Source organism: Rhodnius prolixus, unplaced genomic scaffold, assembly GCF_049639745.1.
Source record: "Rhodnius prolixus isolate KJV_2025 unplaced genomic scaffold, Rpr scaffold_7, whole genome shotgun sequence".
Classification (NCBI taxonomy): Eukaryota; Metazoa; Arthropoda; class Insecta; order Hemiptera; family Reduviidae; genus Rhodnius; species Rhodnius prolixus.
The window spans coordinates 40,411,924-40,433,104 of NW_027411582.1; the positions used below are offsets into that span (position 1 = coordinate 40,411,924).

The window sequence follows — 21,181 nt, forward strand, 5'->3', positions numbered from 1 at the left end:
TTATGACTTATTTGGGACAGAATACCATTCCGGTTTTATGCTTCACTTTTAGATAATAAAACTGACTATAAAACACACATCAAAGTACTAAATATGTCCCAAAAGATGTCTTTCTTTTTTATTTTCTTGGTGCTCTTCTCAATCAAGTTTTAAGAATAATCGCACATCTGTCTTAATTTATTCTTAAAAGAAAGATCTTTGAAGAAGAAAAAAGATATAAAAACCTCCTCAATAAGTCTAGACAGTGACAGTGCGGAATCAACGTTGACAATAAAGAGTCCATGCTCAAAGTGTCGTGAGTACGGCCCATATACAGTAGATAGAGGGCGTTCCTGTCAGACAAGTAACTGATTATCTTGACTAGTTAGAGGGGAAGTGCTGCTGGGTGTGGCGGGTTCTTTCCTTCAGCTGAGTTCTGAGGGTCTGGGTCTCTCGAAAGGATGATTCATGGCTTTCAGTAAGAGGGTGAGCAAGGGCAAGACAGAATTAGAATAGGGTTTTAGTATTCTGCTCCCTGAATCAGTGAGAGTGCCGCCTTTTAGAGTCCCTAAACTATCACTTGCACTTTGCACGATTTACTTGGATACCAGATAGTAATATTGAATCCAAGATATCGCAACTTGCACGGCTGTTTGCTAACGACTAGCTATAGCGCTTCTACAACTAGATTTAGTAGTCGAACAGTCATTTCTTCCAAATGCCCATTCTCTTAATTTCTCATTACTCCCGTTACTCCCAGAGAAAAAAGTTACCACCCCACTTTTTACTTAAATTGCTGTCTTATTAACTGATCATTAACTACCTAACTTATTTTTAATAAAGATAATATTTAAGAAGGAAGGTATTTTGAGTATAAAGAAGTCTTGAAATGTACATCTATAACAAAGTAAAAAAATATATATAATTCTGATCCGAATAAATTTATGATTAGGGGTTTAATAATTGGGGGTTGGCGCAGCGCTCGTGCTTGCGAATGCAGAAATCTGATGAGCTTTTGAATATTATTTCGGGGGATACCAACAAATTCTTCACTCAGGTCATAGCTCAGTTCCGGAGCGGTTCTGGTAAAGCGGAAATCTCTTGATTCGTTCCGTAGATGTACACAAGGGTTTGGATTGTCATATCAAAACGAAACATTGTCGCGATTTTTACATGTGACGAGCACGCTCGTGTGTAAAAAAATAAAGCTTTCCCTGACAAATGGCGCTAATGGGAAACAGCCTGTGAAGAACGCCATGTTCCTGCACCCTGCTCAAGAACTCTCTTCAAAAATTGAATCGATCCGAGCTTCCAAGTTATTTCACCCAAATCACCAACCGCCTCTGTCATGGCTGTTCCTCTGAGCAAAGTTTGATGCAGCTCTCGGTCGGCACTTTCGGTTAAGGAATTTTCTTCTAACTCTACAATAACCGGAAAGTAGAGCTCACTTCCTTTGGAATACAGAGTTCTTTCAAACCAGTTTATACTTCCCTTGATTTAACCTCATCTGATGGAGTCATTTCTGGCAATTTACAGAATGCAAACACACATGGGCCGCTGCACCATGCTAGTATTTAAGGCAATAAGAGATGGAACAACTTGCTAACGTGGGATCATTGTCAATGCTCTGCGTCCCAAGCCAGCGCCACAATTAGGAGATTTTGTAAGGGAGGGAATTCGAGCAACTCGGGAGGCATTAAACAGTCCTAATCAAGGCTGCCATACTGCTCAAAATGCACCTCTGGTACATTGTGAATTACTAAAATTCATTAAAAAGTTTAAATTTGTCTTTAGTTAAAAAGATATTATTAAGTACTAAAGTAAAATTGTTGATTAAGAAATAAATATTTAGTTAGAAATGCAGAAAACAAGTTCTGACAGGTTGAGAGAAACCGCAGAAGTTTCAGTGCCAGTATCAGGTGACCTTTTTGTCATTTCATCCACTGATCATGGGGTCCTCTGGGTCGTCTGCTTGAATACTGTGCGGTTTTTCTGAAGAAAAGTATACGGTTTCTTCAATCCTAATACAATCAATCGACTGTGACTGAGGATGGACTCTTGGTAAAGCCAAGTTTCATTTCTTTAATTCTTTAAATTTATTGACGATCAGGTAAGCAGTGGTGATCTTGTCCAGCCTAATAAGTAGTTACCAAACCATCAAATAAGGGCTATTGAGGTCTTTTCACTTCGCTGGAGATGCTACTTTAGCTGTAAGAACTGTTGAGCTTGATTATCAGATTTATTTCTTATTCAGTTATCGTTACTGCAGCAGTTAATAATGATTGAGACATAATAAAGTGTTATGCAACAGTCAGTTTAGTTGCATTCCGTCTTGTAATAAATGCGCTAACTTTCTCTTTAACAATTAACACGCGCCATATATCTTTAAGTAATTTAATTGGATAATTACATTCTAAATCGCAGAAATAAACTTTATTACTGTCAGATCGTCTTACCTGACTCTATTATTCAATCAAGTAAATTGCTTATATAGAAATTGATTAAATTATAAATTTTGTAAATTAAACAGTGGATTTTTAGAGAAGAACTGGCGCGTCTGTTTGTCATCAGGCTATCTTGTGCTTGCTGTCATCAGTGAACTCAGCGTGAAGGACATGATGTCATTCGGCCGATCTGACTCATTATTTTGTCATCCTAAATATGATCGCCCAAACAATTATATACATATTTAATATCATTGAGTCAATATTAATCGATCATTGGGCGATAATCTAAAATCATCGGGATTACTGAAATCTGGGTTGTAAGCGCCTGTACCACTTCTCTTTACTTCTATTCATTGATTTTCTTCAACCTTGGATTGTTTACTAACTGTAATTTGGCTGAAATAAGATTTTTAGATGGAGGAATTGCAAACAGAATGAGAGAAGTCTCTTTGAGTAGATGATTTATAGAAGCCAAGCAGAAATCGGAATCCAAGCAATTTATTTATAAAAGTAGTGGAGTTTTATTAAAATAGAAAGAGAGCTTAATATCTCCTTTCCATAGAAGTGCCCTAAGGCAACTTTCTTTGGAAAGAAGTGTCCATGCCACCATAATCTGGTTTATATTTGGTCTCCTCCTTATTGGACTCTGTAGGTTGGGAGATACTTCCACAGAGGATTCCACACAGCTTCCTTGTAGTCCTCGCCAGGAGTAACGGACACCTTCACCCTAAAAGATTGCGTGGCAGTCGTTAGTTTCCAAGCTAAAGACAATGGCACTGGGAGACCAGAAGGTATCTATCCCTGGACATGCAGATTAACTGGAACTATACTCATTGAATTCGTCATTGTGGAAGTTTTCAACGAGGGTTTTCTCAAACTTGACACGCTAACTACTTACATAATCTTGTCCAGAAATATTGGTTCAATGGTTGCTCTGAAACACGGATTTAACTCTGAAATTACCACCGTTCTTCTCAAGTTTGATGGCATTTTGCGTGCTGGTTAACCTCTCATTTCCTTTATTACTACCTGGGCTCCTAATTTATGGCTGTGGCCAAAGGAACAAAATTTTTCCTCCTTTCTGATTCCAAAATTTCTTTCTGCCGTGAACACTGCCATCTCGATTTTTTGTTTTTCAAGTGGAGAAACGAATTGTGGAACCGGCCTCTTCAATTATACAACTCCAATTTCACAAGATTACCAGTATTGCTGTAAATGTCTTCATCAAGATGTTAAAGGCGGATCAAACGATCCGTAAACTCCATTAGCTCACTACTATGTTACATTGCGTAAATACGTGCCAGATAGCCTTGCCGTCTTTACGATTCTTTTTTAATTATATATATAATAATATTGAGAAAAGAAAGAAATTAATATTTACAGACTGAAGGTTATAACCTTGGCGAGAAATATAGGAAAAGTTGTGTCTATTAATTTTTATTCCGTCGCCATATTTTTAAAATCTTGTAAAGTTTTTTTACTTCTCCGAGTTGTTGCGGTAGGGTCCCGCGGAGTGCTCGCATGTAAATTATTTCTCAGGTTCTTTCCGCTAAGAGGAGCTGTAAACTTCCTCATACACGCCCTAAAAGAAAAGGCCCCACCCATTGATCTCTGTTTTTGCGCAAATTAATCGCAGTTTCCACAGCACCAGTAGCAGTTATAATCCAGACAGGGCTTGTAGGGTTTCAGTTTTCTACAAATAAATCTTTGTCTTGGATGTTCTCAAGCTGTTACGATGAATCAACAAGTGATAAAAACAGGATGCTTATTACGTAACTTAGAAGTATTGAAAACTGGAAAAAATGAATGAGCAGATGATTTGTTGTAAACAGGAAATGGAGGAAAAAAGCGTGTTTGAAAAGTGTTGGTAACTCTTGTTGAGCTTGCAGAAGATGCAAGGGTAGGGTAACGATATGCGCTGGCCTCACTACGCTTTGACAGCACATTGTTAACACCCCACCATTACAACATGCTAGCTCGGCCCCCAATCTAGAGTCGGACGGGCGCCGCGCTGCACACCATCTGCAGACTAGAAGGATTGTGCGAATCTAAACTTTTTGCCGGATGTCTACCAGCACCAAATTAGCGATTCTTCACGCACTACCCCGGGCACTACACTATGTTCTTCTCTAGGTGTTTGTGACTCACTGCAGAACCTGGTGTTCGGTGTTGCTCTTTTAGCAGCTCTTTCTCTTTTGCGGTCCACCCAGGCCTAAAGGCCACATGGCTGTAGTCCCCACTATTCCTCTATTACTCTTGATTTTGTTCTCTTTTTCTCCCACAAGAGAGGAAGGACGAAGTTAGGATTATAATGACGTTGGTGCCACACCAATTTTAAACTTATTAATGCGGTGCGAGGAATGTCAATTACTCCATCACAAATTGCAATTAGTGTTAGTACATATAGTATTTTAGATAGATTTAATGTGTGTAATTGTATTTATTTGGATGAAAGTATATACTCGTATATGCATGAGTCTATTTTATTAGAACGAGTGTTTTAGAATGATCGCAGTTTAAATAATTATTATTTATTAACCCTCTTTGGTGCAGCATAGGGAACAATTCCTCATTCGTAAAGGGCTATTACAAGTTAGTAGTATGTAGATAGTGGATTCTCAAGCCAGTACATGGTATCGTATAAACGTTCCGTTACAGTAAAACTAGTGAAGAGTCATTAAGAAACATTGTCAGATGCGAAGGAAGTCAGATGTTGAGCTCCTTTAAAAAAGAAAGAAAAACAAAATTAAACTCATTAATTTGTTTAGAATTTTATTCTATTCTTAATTAACCAATCTTAATCCATGCTCGAACTCGCCCGCCATTTTATTTTTTCTTACCCTTATTTGTTGGGTAATTTAAAAGAGCAGTAAGCTTTAGGTGGTTCTTAATTCCTTTCCATTTTTGGCCGGATGCGAAAAATGTGGATTTGTCGAGCTGGAATAGCACATCATTACCTCACTGTCTGGAAAAACTACAGCCAAGTGTAAAACAGCTATCGATAATTTTCTAAGCCAGTTTTACAACTGCTGGCGGTAACAAGTAACGTGAAAACTTTCCACTATTATCTGTTTCTCCCTAGAGATTTTCTTTTACTATTTCCTAGGCTAGCTTTGGTTCCTTCCTGTAAGAAATATTACGTCGCTATTCTATTGTTGAACTTCCTTTATTTATTTCCTCTCGTAAGTTTTTATTAAAATGAGTTTTCATATTTAAATTAACTAAATCTTTTTTCGAAATAAAAGATTCATTTTCGAGAGATGTTGATGCGCGCGCTAAGAGTTGTGGGCCATTTCGCAACACTAAAAAGAATAGATAACGTTTTACCTCTTTCAGGGAAATAGCAAATAACTTATTTGTTTTTTTACAGAAGCGAAAAATGTTGGCCGATTCCACGTCCACCCAAGTGCTACGAGATCTGGAAATATCATTGCGGACGAATCACATTGAGTAAGTATGTCAAAACTGCAAGTCTCACTAATCACCTGCCCGAAATGTTCACCTGTTCAATGGCGTGGAAATTGGATTGTGGCAGAGTGATTGTGGTTTTTGTAACGGAAACTAAAACTCAGATAAATGTGAAATTGAACTAGTAATCTCTTGTAAATAGTTTTGTGTGATAACTATAACTATAATGCTGGTTTATAGACAACTTTCCTCTTTTATAGAAAACGTTTCTCTCTCGAAATTGTCGAGGCATGCACATTCTGCCCAAGGTCAGACAGACATTGTTGGAAAGTAGTTATATATTTCTTTGTTCATTGTTTGAGAATTTAGATTTCAAATTCTGGTCAGAGGTACCCTTGGTCTATTAAAATGTATAATAATTATTTTTAAGGTCGATCTTAATAATTATCCAAAGATATAGTTTGCAGATCTTTAATTGCATTATATATTCTAACGATCAAGAAAACCTTCTACCAGGTTTACTTGCTGTTGGTCGGAAGAGATGGAGGCTTCTAAGTTTTGCGTGGCAGTAATTACTCGAAAGAGTGGAAGAAGATAAGCCGGAAGAAGTGTCCATAGAATAAGAGGGCCAGAGATTAGAATTTCCTTTGTTGTTTGATTTTGTGGCGTAAGATTTGAAACGACTGCTTAAAGAGTTGAATTTTATTCACTCTTCTAGATGACGTCAGTGTCCATTTGAAGTTAAGGTCAGATGAAGACAGGTGTTCTGAGCCCTGATTGGGAAAGAAATACAGCTGTATACATATTGCTTGTATTTCGTATTGCTTGTATTTTTATCCTGCGGACAGAATTTTAACGCTTACTATCTCTTCGAAGTTAAAATATGAAAAATGTTTTAACAATATCATTTTTCTGTACAGATTTATTGTTTTGTCAGGATTATTTAATATAACTTCTAGTACATAATCTCATAGTTACTCTCAAATATACATTATAGTGAACTGTATACTATAAAGTTCCCAGAACTAGCCTCAGAACGTGACGTCACGCTATATAAATGCCTAGATCTCTTGGCTGGTAAGTGAAGGTGGTCTCTTTAGGCAAAATACGAAAAAAGTAGAATAACTTTATGAATGTAATTGTTTGTGAGACGAACTTTAGCTGATTGTTTTAATGATATGTTGCAGAATGTTCGTTCTATTTTGTAATTGGAGAAAATACTAATAATGTAAGTTCCTGAAATAGCGAAATTAATCCTCGATAAACGTGAGAATAATCTTTAAAAAGAGATAGAAAGAGGCTAGAAATTGAACTGTCCAGATGATGTGTAAATCGTTAGAAAGTGGCAGTGACGTTTACCTTGGCAGATTGCCAGCACGGTAAAGAGATGGCAATGTTATCTGGACAAAAGGAGAACTCCGTACTGGAAACCTGCCAAACAGTTGCAAATGTCACATGGAATTTTGTCTTTTCTTTGATAGTACTTTCATCATGTTGGCTGTTTTGTTGTTGTCATTAGCCCTCGAGGGATTTATTCAATTCTAGGTTGTCGATTGTCTTTATGATGATCGTTAAAGAAAGTTGAAGAGATTGTGCACAGTCGTGGGTTTTCTTGCGGGCCATTTCACTTTTCGAAGAAGATAAAAGATGCTGAACATTTTTAATGAATAAGGCTGTGCAATAATTAATTAGCATTTTTCTTTATACAGGTGGGTGAGAGAGTTCTTAGACGACGACCACAGAGGTTTGAATTGCCTGATTGACTACCTTGGCTTCCGCCTGATGATGATGCGAGCCGAACACAGATGGACTGTGAACAACTGCAACTCTGACGACACCATCTCCATCACGAGTGAGCTTCTTTATTGATTTATTGTTTGGTGACTGCTGAGCTTTTCTGTTTAGAAATTAATGTATAAAATTAACTGCAACGGCTGCACTGTTACATGTGCTGGACTAACCTCACAACGTTTGGAAGAACGAACAAAACAACACCAATGACACAATGTCGACAGGGTCATAAGTACAAGAAACAAAATGCTATCAATGCCGTCAATCCTGTATTTATTAAAAAAAAATTCACAAAAAAAATGTAATACAAAGAATACATTATTAGTGTTAGTCGAAGTTCGTAATTGAAAGAACTAAATAACAGAACTTAAACCAAATACACCAAGTTGGTGATGGCCACAAAAAGCCATTGTCTTCTTAAAATAACTCATTAGAGTTTATGCACCCTACGTAACTCACCTCTCATCTTCATATCACAAGTGACGTGCGCACGAACTGTAAGCTAAAGCATAGTCAGAATGCGCGATTTATTGATATTGCAGGTGGCGGAACTTACATGTTGAACGGCTGTACGCTGAGTAGTAGCCGAAGTGGTAGCGGACATCACCAGCAGTCACAACCTCAGCAGAACGGCTTCGACTGTCACGATGTGCGCCGCAGATCTAGACATGCGGCCAAACTTAAAATGGGAGACACGAACGACGACATTCACCTCTGCATAATGTGCCTTAGGGCCATCATGAACAACAAGGTATCGTCTCCATGCCATATTTTCATTTTATTTCTAACACGTCATAACTCGCATTATTTACGTTTTTGTTGGTTACAGCATGGATTTAGCTTAGTGATACAGAGTACAGACGCCATCAACTGTATCGCCCTGTCGTTAACTCACAAAAGTCCAAGGTACATAATAAATTATATTAGTCAGCAGTTAGTGCAAGTACTCCAGATGAATATATTGCTAGTAATTCTTATCTTTAATACTTGGTTTTACACTTAGTTCTGTATAAAACCTCCAAAGCTTAGTGACCCTCCATTCTTCATGACGAACCCGTCTCAGATTTCTTCTTCAACTTTCTACTCATATTTAACCACAAAAATGTTATTATGTCCTTCTCCAATTACACGTTTATAGAATTAGAAGGCGATGACATTAGGGAACCTGCTTTAGCGAGACTTGCTCATTCCCTTAAGAACCTCGGTATCCACTGGAGAAAGATTCCTGCAATTGAACTCCATTGGCAAGAACTGATTCAGACTAAATAGAATTAAAACTTGGAAGTCCAAAAAAATGGCATATCTGGCTGGAGCCAGATTTGAAAATCAACGCTCCTACAATTATCTTTCCCAAAGCAGCTGATCCATCATGAATTTTTGGAACTATCTCTCGCGTGAATCTCAAAGAGAGCAATGATGTAGAACTGGCATTTTAAGAACCCACAATAACTCTATGAACTAACCAGATATCCTTTCTTATTTATCGATCGCAGTTTAATTGTGATTTTGTGTTAGTCAATGAGGTCTTTGACTGATGTAGGTTGCTCCTTTATATTGCTGAAAAGACTATCTCCTACTGGTTCTCGCGGGCAAACTCATTAATAACAATCAGCCAAAAGACGTGTTCGTGATAAATGAGTGTGTAAGAAACAAGACCATTGTTGAAGAACACATAATGTGCGCATGGTCTATTAAATCAACTTAACTTCCCCATCAATTTATTGCCCATTCACATGTTTGAATTGATTGTCCAGTTGTGTGTTCACATCCTCTCCAAGAATAAAGCGAGAGTTAAAACTATGAATTCGCACTACAGTGCTTTTATTGTGAACTAGTTGACTACAATAAAGATTCGCTAGGACAAGTTGGACGCCCTGAACCTCGCCTTTAAAATTAATTCTAAAGAAAATCATTTCAAACCAAAGTCAGAGGACTTTCTATCTGTACAGACCCCTTGATCGTCTCCCAGCTCGGTTTACTTCGGATTGAGGCAGGAATCCTCGAATTGAATGTAATCATAAAACCCACATGCTACCTCAAGATTTATTATGCTTTTTTTCTTTTTCTTTTTTTTGCTGAGTATTTAAAATTTTGTTGTTATAAATAAAATACTGAAGAGAAATAAATTAGAGTGTGAGGAGTAGAAGGAATTAAGGATTATTTATTAATAAAGAGAATTTTAAAATGAGAAACAAAGATATAAAGTTGTATTTAGGACATAATGTACCCGCATTTGTTGGGTATAACGATTTGAATATAATGCTCCAGCTGGAAACTGCCTCCAGTAAATTTATTGAAGGTCAGCCAGCCGTGTGTTATCTTCTTATAGGCTACTCAGTCTTCTCCTGTCTCTTTTTAAGGAGATGTCGACATTTTCATACAGATTGTCATCTTTCGTCAGTCTTCCTATTTCATTCAGAACTAATTGTTTCTCCGAAGTATGGTTTCATTGGAATTTTCTCAGAGAAGGATTCAGGTTTAGCTGATGAATGTAATTGAATATTTTGGCTGTAGGCTACCATCAAAACTTAAGACTGAAAATCAGTGTGAAACTTCATCAAAGTTTACTAGTGTGAAATAAAGTTTCACGTTAGTTGAGAGCTTGTAACCAGAATATTCCGTAAGGTGAAACTATGCTTTGGGACCTCTATGAATTCTTCTTTTTTACTTATAACGTTTATTCTCAGCAACTGAACATTGACAAAAGAATTTCACCTAGTACTACCTTATGGAACAAAAAAATTTAGTAAAGTTTTCAAGTCACAAAATTGGATCTACTGAAAATTATGCAAAGATTACAATTATTCTCAACCTATACATCATGTATACTGCATGTCCAGAATACTGGAAGCAAATTTTAATTATTAAAATTTAATTATTAATTATTAAAATGATTTAAAGAGTAAGTGAAAAGAAGCTTAATTATCCACAAAAAAAATATGTAAGAACGATAGAATTCGCCAACAATTTAGTTAGAATATTTTATTCAGTTTATCTCTGTTAAGCTGTACACAAGCAAAAAGGTCAAGATAAACCTAAACAAAACATAGGGCAAAGATCAAAATAAAACATTGTTCAGAACATAAGTGTTTAAAAAGAAGAACTCTTTGAAAGTAAACAAAACAAATCTTTATACATATTTTTTGTGATATTTTTATTTCTATTTAAATCTAAATAATAATATTAGCTAATCTTGTGAAAGATGTTATGGGATTACCACAGAAGAAATGAGGGCGCATTTAATGCATCTTCTTTATTTAATTTTAAAAAAATTTATCTTTATTAAAATGTATCTTTGTTCAGTTAATAGCGGCAGTCTAATATCGCAGCATGCAAATGAAGGTCCTGTATGGAAAAATTTCCTATTACCCTTGAAGTTGGTTCTGTAAAGGACCACTGCAGCAGCACTTGCCAGCACCTTCTTCAGTCACTTTTGTTTGAAAATGACATTTTCGTAGTCAGTTTAACTTCAATGTAAAATCGCAGTAAGAGATAAGGTCTTGGTTTATTTTCTTCATTCGAAAGGCCACATTATCCCGTTTTTTTGTTTTTTTTTTAGGGGATGGTGCGAGTGGCTTCAAAACTTCCTGTTTTATTTTTATATGATTTATTTCGTAGAGTATTAGTCTTCATTTTTAGCCTAGGTACAGTACATAAACAGACAGGTCTGAAGACAAATCAATCTTGGATGTTAAAATGTGAAAATATTATGATTGTTAATGATCGCAAGCCCTAAAAATAACTCTAGGACGAAAGCTTGGTAAAAAATGAATAAAATATAATGACTGAGATTGGCTATAATCTATCTTCTTTTTGTAGATATCTTTCTTTTATGTTGTGATATTTGTTTGGGAAAATTTTCGGACATTTCTGGGAATGGAGTAGGTTGGTCCTCTTGCAAATGTCCATTTCAGTATATTCCACGATGTCATTGATTTTATTCGTCGTAGCACGCAAGTTTATTGCATTCAAATTTATTGGCCGGTTTCGGACTTTCATCCAGCATCAGAGATAGATTAATTAGTTTGGTGTAAAGTTTTCATTTCACTTGTGTTCCCGTCTCGCAGTTGCTTTCAACATATTCCAGAATGTTCAGTATTACGACAAAATTCCGTTTGAAGCTTCGCTAGACAATGTATTTGAGTATTCGATTTTCGTATTTTTTTAAACAAGCGCCCCTGCGAATTTATTTCATAAAGTAAATAGCCCTAACACTTTTATGTGTAACTCTTTTAGAGAACGTAGATGTTTTTTAGATACTAAATTGAGTTAAAATTCATCAATTTTTTGTTTGAATAAAATATTATATAAAAAATAAATATAAATAAAATGAATGTAAATAAAATAAACAATTTAGCTTTGTGCTAAACTGTACAAAGTTATGTTTTCAAAATTAACGACTCATTTTTCTTTGCAGAACGAAAGCTCTAGTTTTGGAACTGTTGGCAGCCATTTGCTTGGTTAAAGGCGGACATCAGATCATTCTAGAAGCATTCGACTATTTCAAAGAAGTCTGCCAAGAGAAGAAACGATTTGAAACATTAATGACCTATTTTGTAAATTATGAATCATTCCATGTCGAGTTTATGGTATTTATTAATTCTATGCTTGGTCGTCTATCATATTTAGTACTAATAGATATAGAAATTAGTTAACCTACTCAATCCATTTATTATTTTACAGATCACTTGTATGCAGTTTATCAATATAATAGTACATTCAGTTGACGATATGAACTACAGAGTGCATTTGCAGTACGAGTTCACGCAGTTAGGATTGGACACCTATTTGGACAAAATTAAGTACACCGAAAGTGAAGAACTTCAAGTAACTAACTCTTGATTTCTCTAAAATTTACAATTCTTAGAAACGTAAGTTTTGGCTTGTAGAAATTTCTCCAGTGGCATTTAGGGAAATTAATATTTATACTTTTCCTCTAAGATGGGTAAAAAAACACCTTCAAATAAAAAATTTCATTTTGTCATGCCTTGATCCACAAGAATTCAGACTACAAAACATCACAAATCTGAAATAATAATCACAAGGAAGCGAAAATCTAAAATAAACTCCTTAGCTTCATTTTACCAGAAAAAAGGATTTAAATTTTTTCAATTTTGTTTTACATTTTTATTTTTAAATTATAAAGAGCATAAATGAATTTTTCAATGATTTTTTTTTTTTTATTCGTTATAGAGGTACTTTCGGTTAATCTATTTTTATCAAAAACTTATTGTCAGGTCACGCAGTGACATTTAAATATCCTACAAATTCCAAGTTGGAACTTTCTGCAATTTTCCGTTTCAAGTCATGCTGAAGTCGCTTTTTTTTTTTCAAAGCCACAGGAAGTAAAACTTATGAAGGAATTGGTTTACCGAATTTTTTTCTCACATTTGTCTGCTAGATTTCCAGTAAGGAACAATGTTCGATAATTTGGCACAATTACAGTATTACCAATACCTCTTAAACCAGAAGTTTTAATATTCATATATTGTTCATTGATATGAAGCTGTTTACAATATTTGCTAGAATAATATTGTTAAGTTAAGCTTGAAGGCTAAAGTACAAGCCACTAACTTCGATAAAAGTATGAAATAAAGTCAAGCAATACAAGTGAGACAAATATTATGCTAGTTATATCGGAATGCTCGCATAATCTGTGTACAGTAGATTTTTAATTCATTAAATTTTGTATGTTGTAAGAAATCTCCGTTGTCTAAATTAATTTAAAAAATCCATTCTAAATGACTAGTGTAATTAATTGTGGTAGTAATATAGTTGAAGAACTATTTAAATTAATGAAAATGACCAAGAGGTTTTATGAAATTTTCAAAATTTCTACTCGCAAAACTACACCCTGTTACAGATTGAGAAAATTTTGGAAGGGATTTAAGGTATTTTTTTTTTTTTTTTTTTTTTTTTTGATTGAGCAGATCTTTTTTTTCATTCTTCTATTTTAGAAGAATTAGAAAAAGTAGTTTTGGAACATTTTGAAAAGCAAGGCTCATCACAGAAAAGTTTTCATGGAAATTGTGTACAATTAAGATTGATGTATCATAAGTCACAGCACTTCATAGTATTGACTTGAGGAGGACTCGGGTTCCTACTCACTGAGTATCTTCATTTGTGTCTTTTAATTTGGTAGTTGGACTAGAAATAGGCTATTACTTAATTTCTTCCGTGCTTGTTCAGTTTGGCCAATTATACCAGTATCAATGGCAATGAGTATTGGAAGTACTCGTCTTTTCCTTTTTTTCTATAGTTAGCTACAGGAAATTATAAATAAATATAAATATTTTTGGACTCCATGAAATTTAAGTATATCCTTTTATCGTCATTTTCTCCTTACATTTTTAAAGAAAAATTTTGATCATTTTTTATTTATATTCTGTTTATTTTTTTTTTTTAGCTTACAGTAAAGTGTTTTCATAAATAGCTATCTTTGTATTAACGCTTTGATTTATCTGTACAATTGTACACAGTTTTTAAACGAAATTACTATGTTTTAAAATTTAACTTGAAAATTTGTTTTCACTTTTGGTATCTTAAATGTAAGAAGAAATTTATTTCTTAATTACCCCACTCCCCTAAAAAATGTATTTTTGGGTTTTACTTTCTCTTGCCCCTCGTATAAGGAAATATTACAATGAAGCAGATTGCGTGACACGCATTGAGTAGCGTGCTCTCGCAAGTGTCAAACCTGCGGTTGTGCGCTCTGAGAATGAGGTTCAATGGCCGTGAAGGAATAAATCTAGTGTAATCATTCTCCCCCCACTCATTTGCTCTTTTAACTTTCTTGAAACTTGGAATTTGTATTGGGACTCAGGGGAATTCAGAACGATTGCTTCCGATAAACGCTTAACATCGAAGATCTGGCCGATTACAGTACTTACTACGCAGAGTGAGAGAAGCTAACATATTGCCTCACCCACCATGGGACATGTAGTAGCTTGTCATGCTCTATAAAAAGGCAGAAGGCAGGTTAGTCTGCCTTGTGGATTCAATAATGTGCGGGGCGATATTCTAGGTGGAAACTTGAGAATGGCAAAGTGCTGGACGTTCAAAAACACCGAAGAGGCTCTCAGCGACTCTTAAAACTGTTTCCTCTTACTTCTTTCTGCTAGGTGCCACCACCGCAGGTCGTGGAAACGAAAGGGGCAATTTCGGCCCTTTTTTCCTACCTTACACAGCCCAACTTCTAAAGAAATTTTTTTCATATTCAGAGTCCTCAAAATATATGGTGTATCGCAGATTTGATTACAGACTGTTATTTTCACTTGTACAGCGTTAAACAGATGGCCTATTCCCATATGTTCACCTGCATCAATGAAGCAGTTGTTTTTAATAATAGGTTGTTGTTAATTAACTATTAAATAGCGTTATTTTAATATTTTTAGTTTGTTAAGATTTCTCTTTTTATGTGGATGTGTTGTGTAAGTAATAAAATGTGTAAGTAATGCGAAATAAATTTTACCTAATAATTACAAAAATGCTGGCAAAAGTGAAGATAGAAGAGTAGGAAATAAATGGAAATTCCAGTCCAAGTTTTTTTATGGGAACAGTTCCGGTTATCAATAGAAGACTGTTGAAATGTTTCAAAATTTGTTTTTGTCTGTACATATTCTTCATTAAATTAGCAATCATAAGTGTGTGCGTATTCACGTGGCTCTTGGTAACGTATTTGCATTTAATTATTTTTTGCATTGATTTTAGTTATTTAGCTGTAATTGACATTATGGCAAATAAGCGCTCGTACATTTATTTATTTTCAATTTTGTTGAAATTTGAAAAAAAAATTTTTTTTTGAAGTAATTGTTAATATTGCCCTTTGTTTTTGGTGACTGATTCATTAATCCAGAAAGAAGAAAGAATAATGCCAATTTGAGTCATGATTTTTTCATTTATGCTGAGCTTTCGACCTAAGGACCAGGTCAACGTCAGGGCTGTTGAACAAATTTCACATCAATGAACATTACATATCTGTTGCAAAATATGTTCCCAGCCCGAGATAGCCTAGACCCTAGGTCGAAAGCTGCGCAAAATAAAAAAAATAACTACTGAAATTGGCATTATTCTTCTTCCTGTAATTATTAAATAGTCTTTATGTTAATTAGAATGGTCAATTTTGACTCGGAATCTCAAGAAGTTAAAATTGGGAACTTCTTTTATGTTGCTTTCCAGCCAAATAAATTACACAAGCCGGTAGATTCGTTTGAAATCCATTTATAATTTTAGGATTTATCAGAATATGTTTGGAACAAGAAACTGTTCTGTTTAATCTTCTTATGTTTTCCAATCTCCGTTTTTTATTTAGATTAGAATTTTTAGAATTTTAGATTAGAAATTCATTTTATTAAAGAGTTACGGGACATTATTCTCTTTAAGCCTTTCGCAGAATGTAATTTCAATATATTCTAGTTTATCTGCAATTTTTGTGTGATTCAATAACACGGGTGTAGACGCGGTTATTGTTAAGGTTATAGGCAGCTGATAAACATACAGCGTAGTTTACTAACAGTTAAATTGTCGGGCAGATCCCGAGTTTAGAAGTGTCCGTAGCCTAATGTCCCACTGAGGTGCTATTTTATATAGTTTACCAGCAGAATCACAACTGCAACTAGATTCTTTGAAATTAATAGGCTTAGTGCTGGAGTGCTACCGCAATGGCTTGTATTTTTTTTTTAATTTTCAAATTTTTTGTGAGTGTAATAGTGTAGGGAGACCATCTAGGGTCGTTTTTATTACATTTTGGACCAATTATGGTACTTGGCAGGCACATTAGTTCAAACATGTCGCTCTGCGTGTTGGAAAATCAATTATAATCACAAATTTATACTCTCATGACAGTTTATTATTAGACATTTAGTTTAATTATTTCGCATTTCACATATTTGCTTGGAAAACAATCATAATTTTAATTTAGTGGCGTCTTACTGCGCACAGGTACAGATCTCAGCATACTTGGACAATGTATTCGATGTGGCAGCACTTATGGACGACAGCGAAACCAAGACCGCTGCTTTGGAAAAGGTTGCAGATTTGGAGCTTGAAGTAGAACATGTAAATACATTTAAGTCATCAAAATTACACCTAAATCTATCATTATTTCTATCTACGAGATTTCACTGTATTTTATGTTTTTTTTTTGTTTTTTTTATAGGCTCACCGACGAATGTCTCAGATGGAACATGAATCAGCAGCCCAGGTGATGGCTCTGGAGAGGGCGCTAATGGAAGCTCGCAATGAACGTGATCAGCTTGTCGAAGGAAGACGGCTGGCCGAAGAGCAGGCTGAAACGTTGCGCAGACAATCAGCCGTGTTCAGAGCGTCGTTGGCGGAACAGGCGGCCGCGGTAGGAGATGCACATTTCCCGAGAGAGTCCAGTAAGTACTACTTTTTCTTCTGTTTTGTTATTGCAATTGTTTACGTAAGGCCTATTTTGATTTGTCTACATTGATTTAGGTTCGAGTGGTATCTCTTCGTGCTCCGGTTCAAGCGGAGGTGGCAGTGACACCCCTCCACCACCTCCTCCTCCGCCACCACTGCCTCCAGTAACGTCAGCTGCGCCGCCACCACCACCGCCTTGTCCTCCGCCCGGCGGGGCTCCGCCGCCGCCGCCACCTCCAGGACTTATGCCGTCTCCTATAGGTGCTATGACCATTAAGCGAGAAATACAGACTAAAAATAGATTGCCCACGCTCAATTGGGCTGCAATGAGGCCTAACCAGGTATCATTTATTTTTTATTTTTCCTAATTACCTTTAAATTAACCATCAGAATGATCACAAACAAAGTAGATTAAGGAGGTTCTGTCAATTTTGTTTACTATAAAATGAGATTTTCTCCGTCACATGTGAAATATTTTTGGCTTCCATCAGCGCTAATGGTTGCGATGGATAAAATAATTCTGTATGGAGGTGTATTCTCGTCTGTTTGAACTATAATAAACACAAACCCATTGTTGTCTATTTATTAAAAATGGGTATAATTTAACTTACTAAGGCAGTGTAATTCCTGAGAAAGTTTCTTTTTTTTTAAGTGAAAAAACAAAAAATTTCTTTATCTCTTTTTCAAGGTTCGTGGAACGGTTTTCTGTGAGCTGGATGATAGTCATATTTTCAATCGTATTGATTTCGACGATTTTGAAGAGAAATTCAAAATGCCTGGACCGCATTCAAAAGACGTCAACGATACGGGCTTGTCAACTTTGCCTAGTAAACGTTTTAAAAAGTCCGATCTGATATCACTACTTGAACACGATAGATTAAGAAATATAGGTATGCTTCCAGTTTATGATCAATTGTTGCTTTCGAAATCTTTTCAATTTAATGTTTATATTTTATTTCTTTAATAGCAATATCAAAAAGGAAAATAGGTCTAGCGACAGAAGACATAGCAAAGGCAATTCACTCTCTCGACCTGCGACAAATTCCTCTGGAAACTGTAGAACTGCTTATGAAAGTTGTGCCAACGGATGTGGAGGTTAGTAGCGGTTTGTTTTTTTAACTATATGTAGTTCATCAATTACAATTTCTTTTAAATTTTCTAGTCAAAGAAATATAGAAAGTATATCGAAGAAAGGAAAGATGTGAACGCTTTGACTGAAGAAGATCGACTGCTATTAGAACTCAATAAAATATCAAATCTGACAGGAAAGTTGACTGTTCTGCACTTTATGGGCAATTTCAATGAAAACGTCAATTTCATTGCGCCAGTAAGTAAATTAGTTTTCTTTTAAGATACTAGCCGAAGCGTCGGCAACCATAGGCCAAATTCGGCACGCGAAATGATAACAATTATTTTTTCCTATTTATAATTACATATTTCTTTCAAACAATTATTTATGTGTTATTTAATACAAAATGAATTGACTTTGATAAATAAATAAAATAAAAAAAATATATATATAAATAAAATAAAAAAAATAAAGTCAGCTAGTGTAGTGTGATAGTTTAAACAAGGATAAAACTCCACCAAACTAAATAATCAACCTCTGATGATCTATGAAAATTGTTCCTATGAAATTTGTTTTTCTTTACTGTGAAAGCCTCATGCTGCAGTGGATGTGAGCCAGGAAGTAAGCAAGTTGAAAAACATTCCGAAATTTTTCCACTTTTTTTTTACATAGATTTGTTTCAATAAAACTTTTAGTAATTTCTAATCTTTCTTTATTAATTTTGCCAGCAAATAGAAATGCTGCGAGCTGCATCAGAATCCGTACGTAGATCTGCAAAACTGAAAGGAGTGTTGGAAGTGGTGTTAGCATTTGGAAACTATGTCAACTCAGCTAAACGTGGTCCTGCTTACGGTTACAAATTGCAAAGTTTAGATTCACTGAGCGATCTAAAGACGGCGGATAAAAAGTCCACACTGATAAACTATATCGCCGACACTATTAAATCTAAACTGTCGGAGTTAATGGATTTTGATAAGGAATTGAAACACATCGACCGAGCCGCTACTAGTTAGTAATACTTTTTTGCTAATTATTAGTTCTGATGATGGAAATAGGCTAATCTTTTCAATGATCCTTTTTTAAAAAAAGTTTGTACTAATCTTTTCTTGAAACTTTCTTTAAACAGTCTCCTTGGAAAATCTGATAGGCGATGTAGCCGAACTGGAGCGCGGTATGGAAGCTGTGCGGAAAGAAAACTGTTCTCGTACGGAAGGTGTGTTACATGATTTCCTAGTCGCTTCTGAAGAGCGTTTACGCAGTCTACAAGTACGTCTGCACGAAGCTAGATCTCAGTTCAGAGAGACGGCCGAATATTTCGGCGAATGTTCCAGAACCAGTGATCCAACCACTTTCTTCTCGTATTTCGTCCGATTTGTCAAGGCGTTTAAAGTAAGTTATTTTGTTGGTTTAATTTGCTTTTTTATTGTTGGGTATAATAAACGGGAACAACAGTTCTACTACAAGTTAAATATGCATTTAAGATTTGCCACGAACACTCTTATGGCTTTCTTTTATTGCATTTTATGTAAAAATACATTTTATTAGAACGTGGAATTTGTACTTAATGAACTGTTGATTTCAATATTATGCTTCATTCATTAAAATGAGTCTCTACTAAAAACTGGCTATCAGAAAAAAGTAATTGAAAGCAAAGAAATGGGTTCATCATACATTATGTCCAAGATGGCTACTATTACCTAGGAAGTTAACTAAAATTAATTTGTAAAGCTGTTTTAATCAGTTGTGCACTGATATTCATCATGTTCAAAAGTCATCTTCAAAAATTTACTAAAAACTGAACAATCTATCCAGTACTTCCTGCCGACTGATAATGCTAAAAGTATGGTATGTTATGGTGTATTAAATTGTATTTAATGGAAGTTATGGAGCTACATGTCTTCAATTAGGACGCGACAATTATTTAGTATCAAATTTTTAGATTTTAGCCATTTTTACGAAATCAGAAATTGAAATGAAATATTACGAATCGTGAACATGTTTAACGTTCACGATTACATCTATCTGAAATAAAAGTTGAAAGTTGAAAATAAAACTAAAACCATAAATTTTTAAATTCGCATAAAATTAGTTAATCATGGCATGCTGCTAGTGTACTTCTAAATTTTATGAAATTTAATTACATATATTAAGGCAAATCGGAAGTATTGAGAGTGTTTAAACAAGATTTTTCCTTCATAGAAACTGGGATATGGAGGGAATTTGGTGTGCAACTTTTGTAATGCCGAAGAGTTAGTCTTGCTTGATTGAGAAGAGAAGTATAGCCGTACGCTTGCCCTATTTAGGGAAAAGGCTGGCGGGTCTGTAGACCCTGCTGGGGAAGGCTCTTACCCAAGTGTAATCTATATTATAGAGGTTTGGTTGAAAAAGGGCACTGCACTTGCCATTGCAAAGGGCATGTACGGCTCAGAGTTCGGCGCTTACTTGAGAGCAAAATAAAACATGTCTTCATATTATCCTCGCCAGCTTGCTAATTCTAATCAATCGGATAGATTTTGGAAGAGGTACCGTAACTAATGGGAGCCGCTTTGGGGTCAAGCCTTATGCCGTTTATAAAAGGGCAAAAACTTATTTCGTTTTTGTTTTGTGTTTGTACATTTGTTTCATATTTTTATTAAATGCATGGTTATTCTAAAGTAAATAATTTTGAGTGCATGACCTTAAAAGGCATTCAAATCCATACCTAGACTGATGGATATTTCATTGAGAAGCTAGTATAAAGCTTTTTTGTTATCATTTAAATTATGTTTGCTTAGAAAGGCATGGATTCTATTTAAGGGATAAATTCCAGAAATCTAATACTATTATTTAAGGACCTGCATATTGTATTTTTGATTTGAGTTGATTTGTTTTGTTTTCCGTGTCTCTTTTTGCTTTGAACTCGTGTTGTCGCAATAGACGGCAGAGAAAGAAAACGAGGAGTTAAGAAGATTGGAGGAAGTAGCGGCTATGAAAGCGTTCACAGCTGACACGATCAAACGAAAGAGACTGGTCTCTGAATTGCAACAGGTAGAACATTTTAAAAATTAAATTCCATCCAATACTCACAAGTTTACTTATAATAGTGTAAATATCATTGTAAATA

The 21,181-nt window shown here is 35.2% G+C and overlaps 1 protein-coding gene across 3 annotated transcripts in view; it reads left to right on the forward strand.

The window, feature by feature from the left end:
- Positions 1–21,181, forward strand: part of Frl (formin-like protein) — a 115,364-nt gene that overhangs the window by 87,615 nt on the left and 6,568 nt on the right. For 2 of the 3 annotated variants that reach the window (XM_074115368.1, XM_074115369.1), the window contains exons 4-18: positions 5,797–5,876; positions 7,544–7,686; positions 8,168–8,376; positions 8,455–8,531; positions 12,043–12,214; positions 12,309–12,452; positions 16,566–16,682; positions 16,783–17,005; positions 17,085–17,350; positions 17,698–17,899; positions 17,977–18,104; positions 18,172–18,336; positions 18,807–19,086; positions 19,205–19,467; positions 20,995–21,105. In XM_074115368.1, coding sequence (XP_073971469.1) covers positions 5,797–5,876; positions 7,544–7,686; positions 8,168–8,376; positions 8,455–8,531; positions 12,043–12,214; positions 12,309–12,452; positions 16,566–16,682; positions 16,783–17,005; positions 17,085–17,350; positions 17,698–17,899; positions 17,977–18,104; positions 18,172–18,336; positions 18,807–19,086; positions 19,205–19,467; positions 20,995–21,105 — 2,580 coding nt within the window. The remainder of the gene's footprint in view (positions 1–5,796; positions 5,877–7,543; positions 7,687–8,167; positions 8,377–8,454; positions 8,532–12,042; positions 12,215–12,308; positions 12,453–16,565; positions 16,683–16,782; positions 17,006–17,084; positions 17,351–17,697; positions 17,900–17,976; positions 18,105–18,171; positions 18,337–18,806; positions 19,087–19,204; positions 19,468–20,994; positions 21,106–21,181) is intronic. The other variant, XM_074115370.1, reaches the window with a different exon arrangement.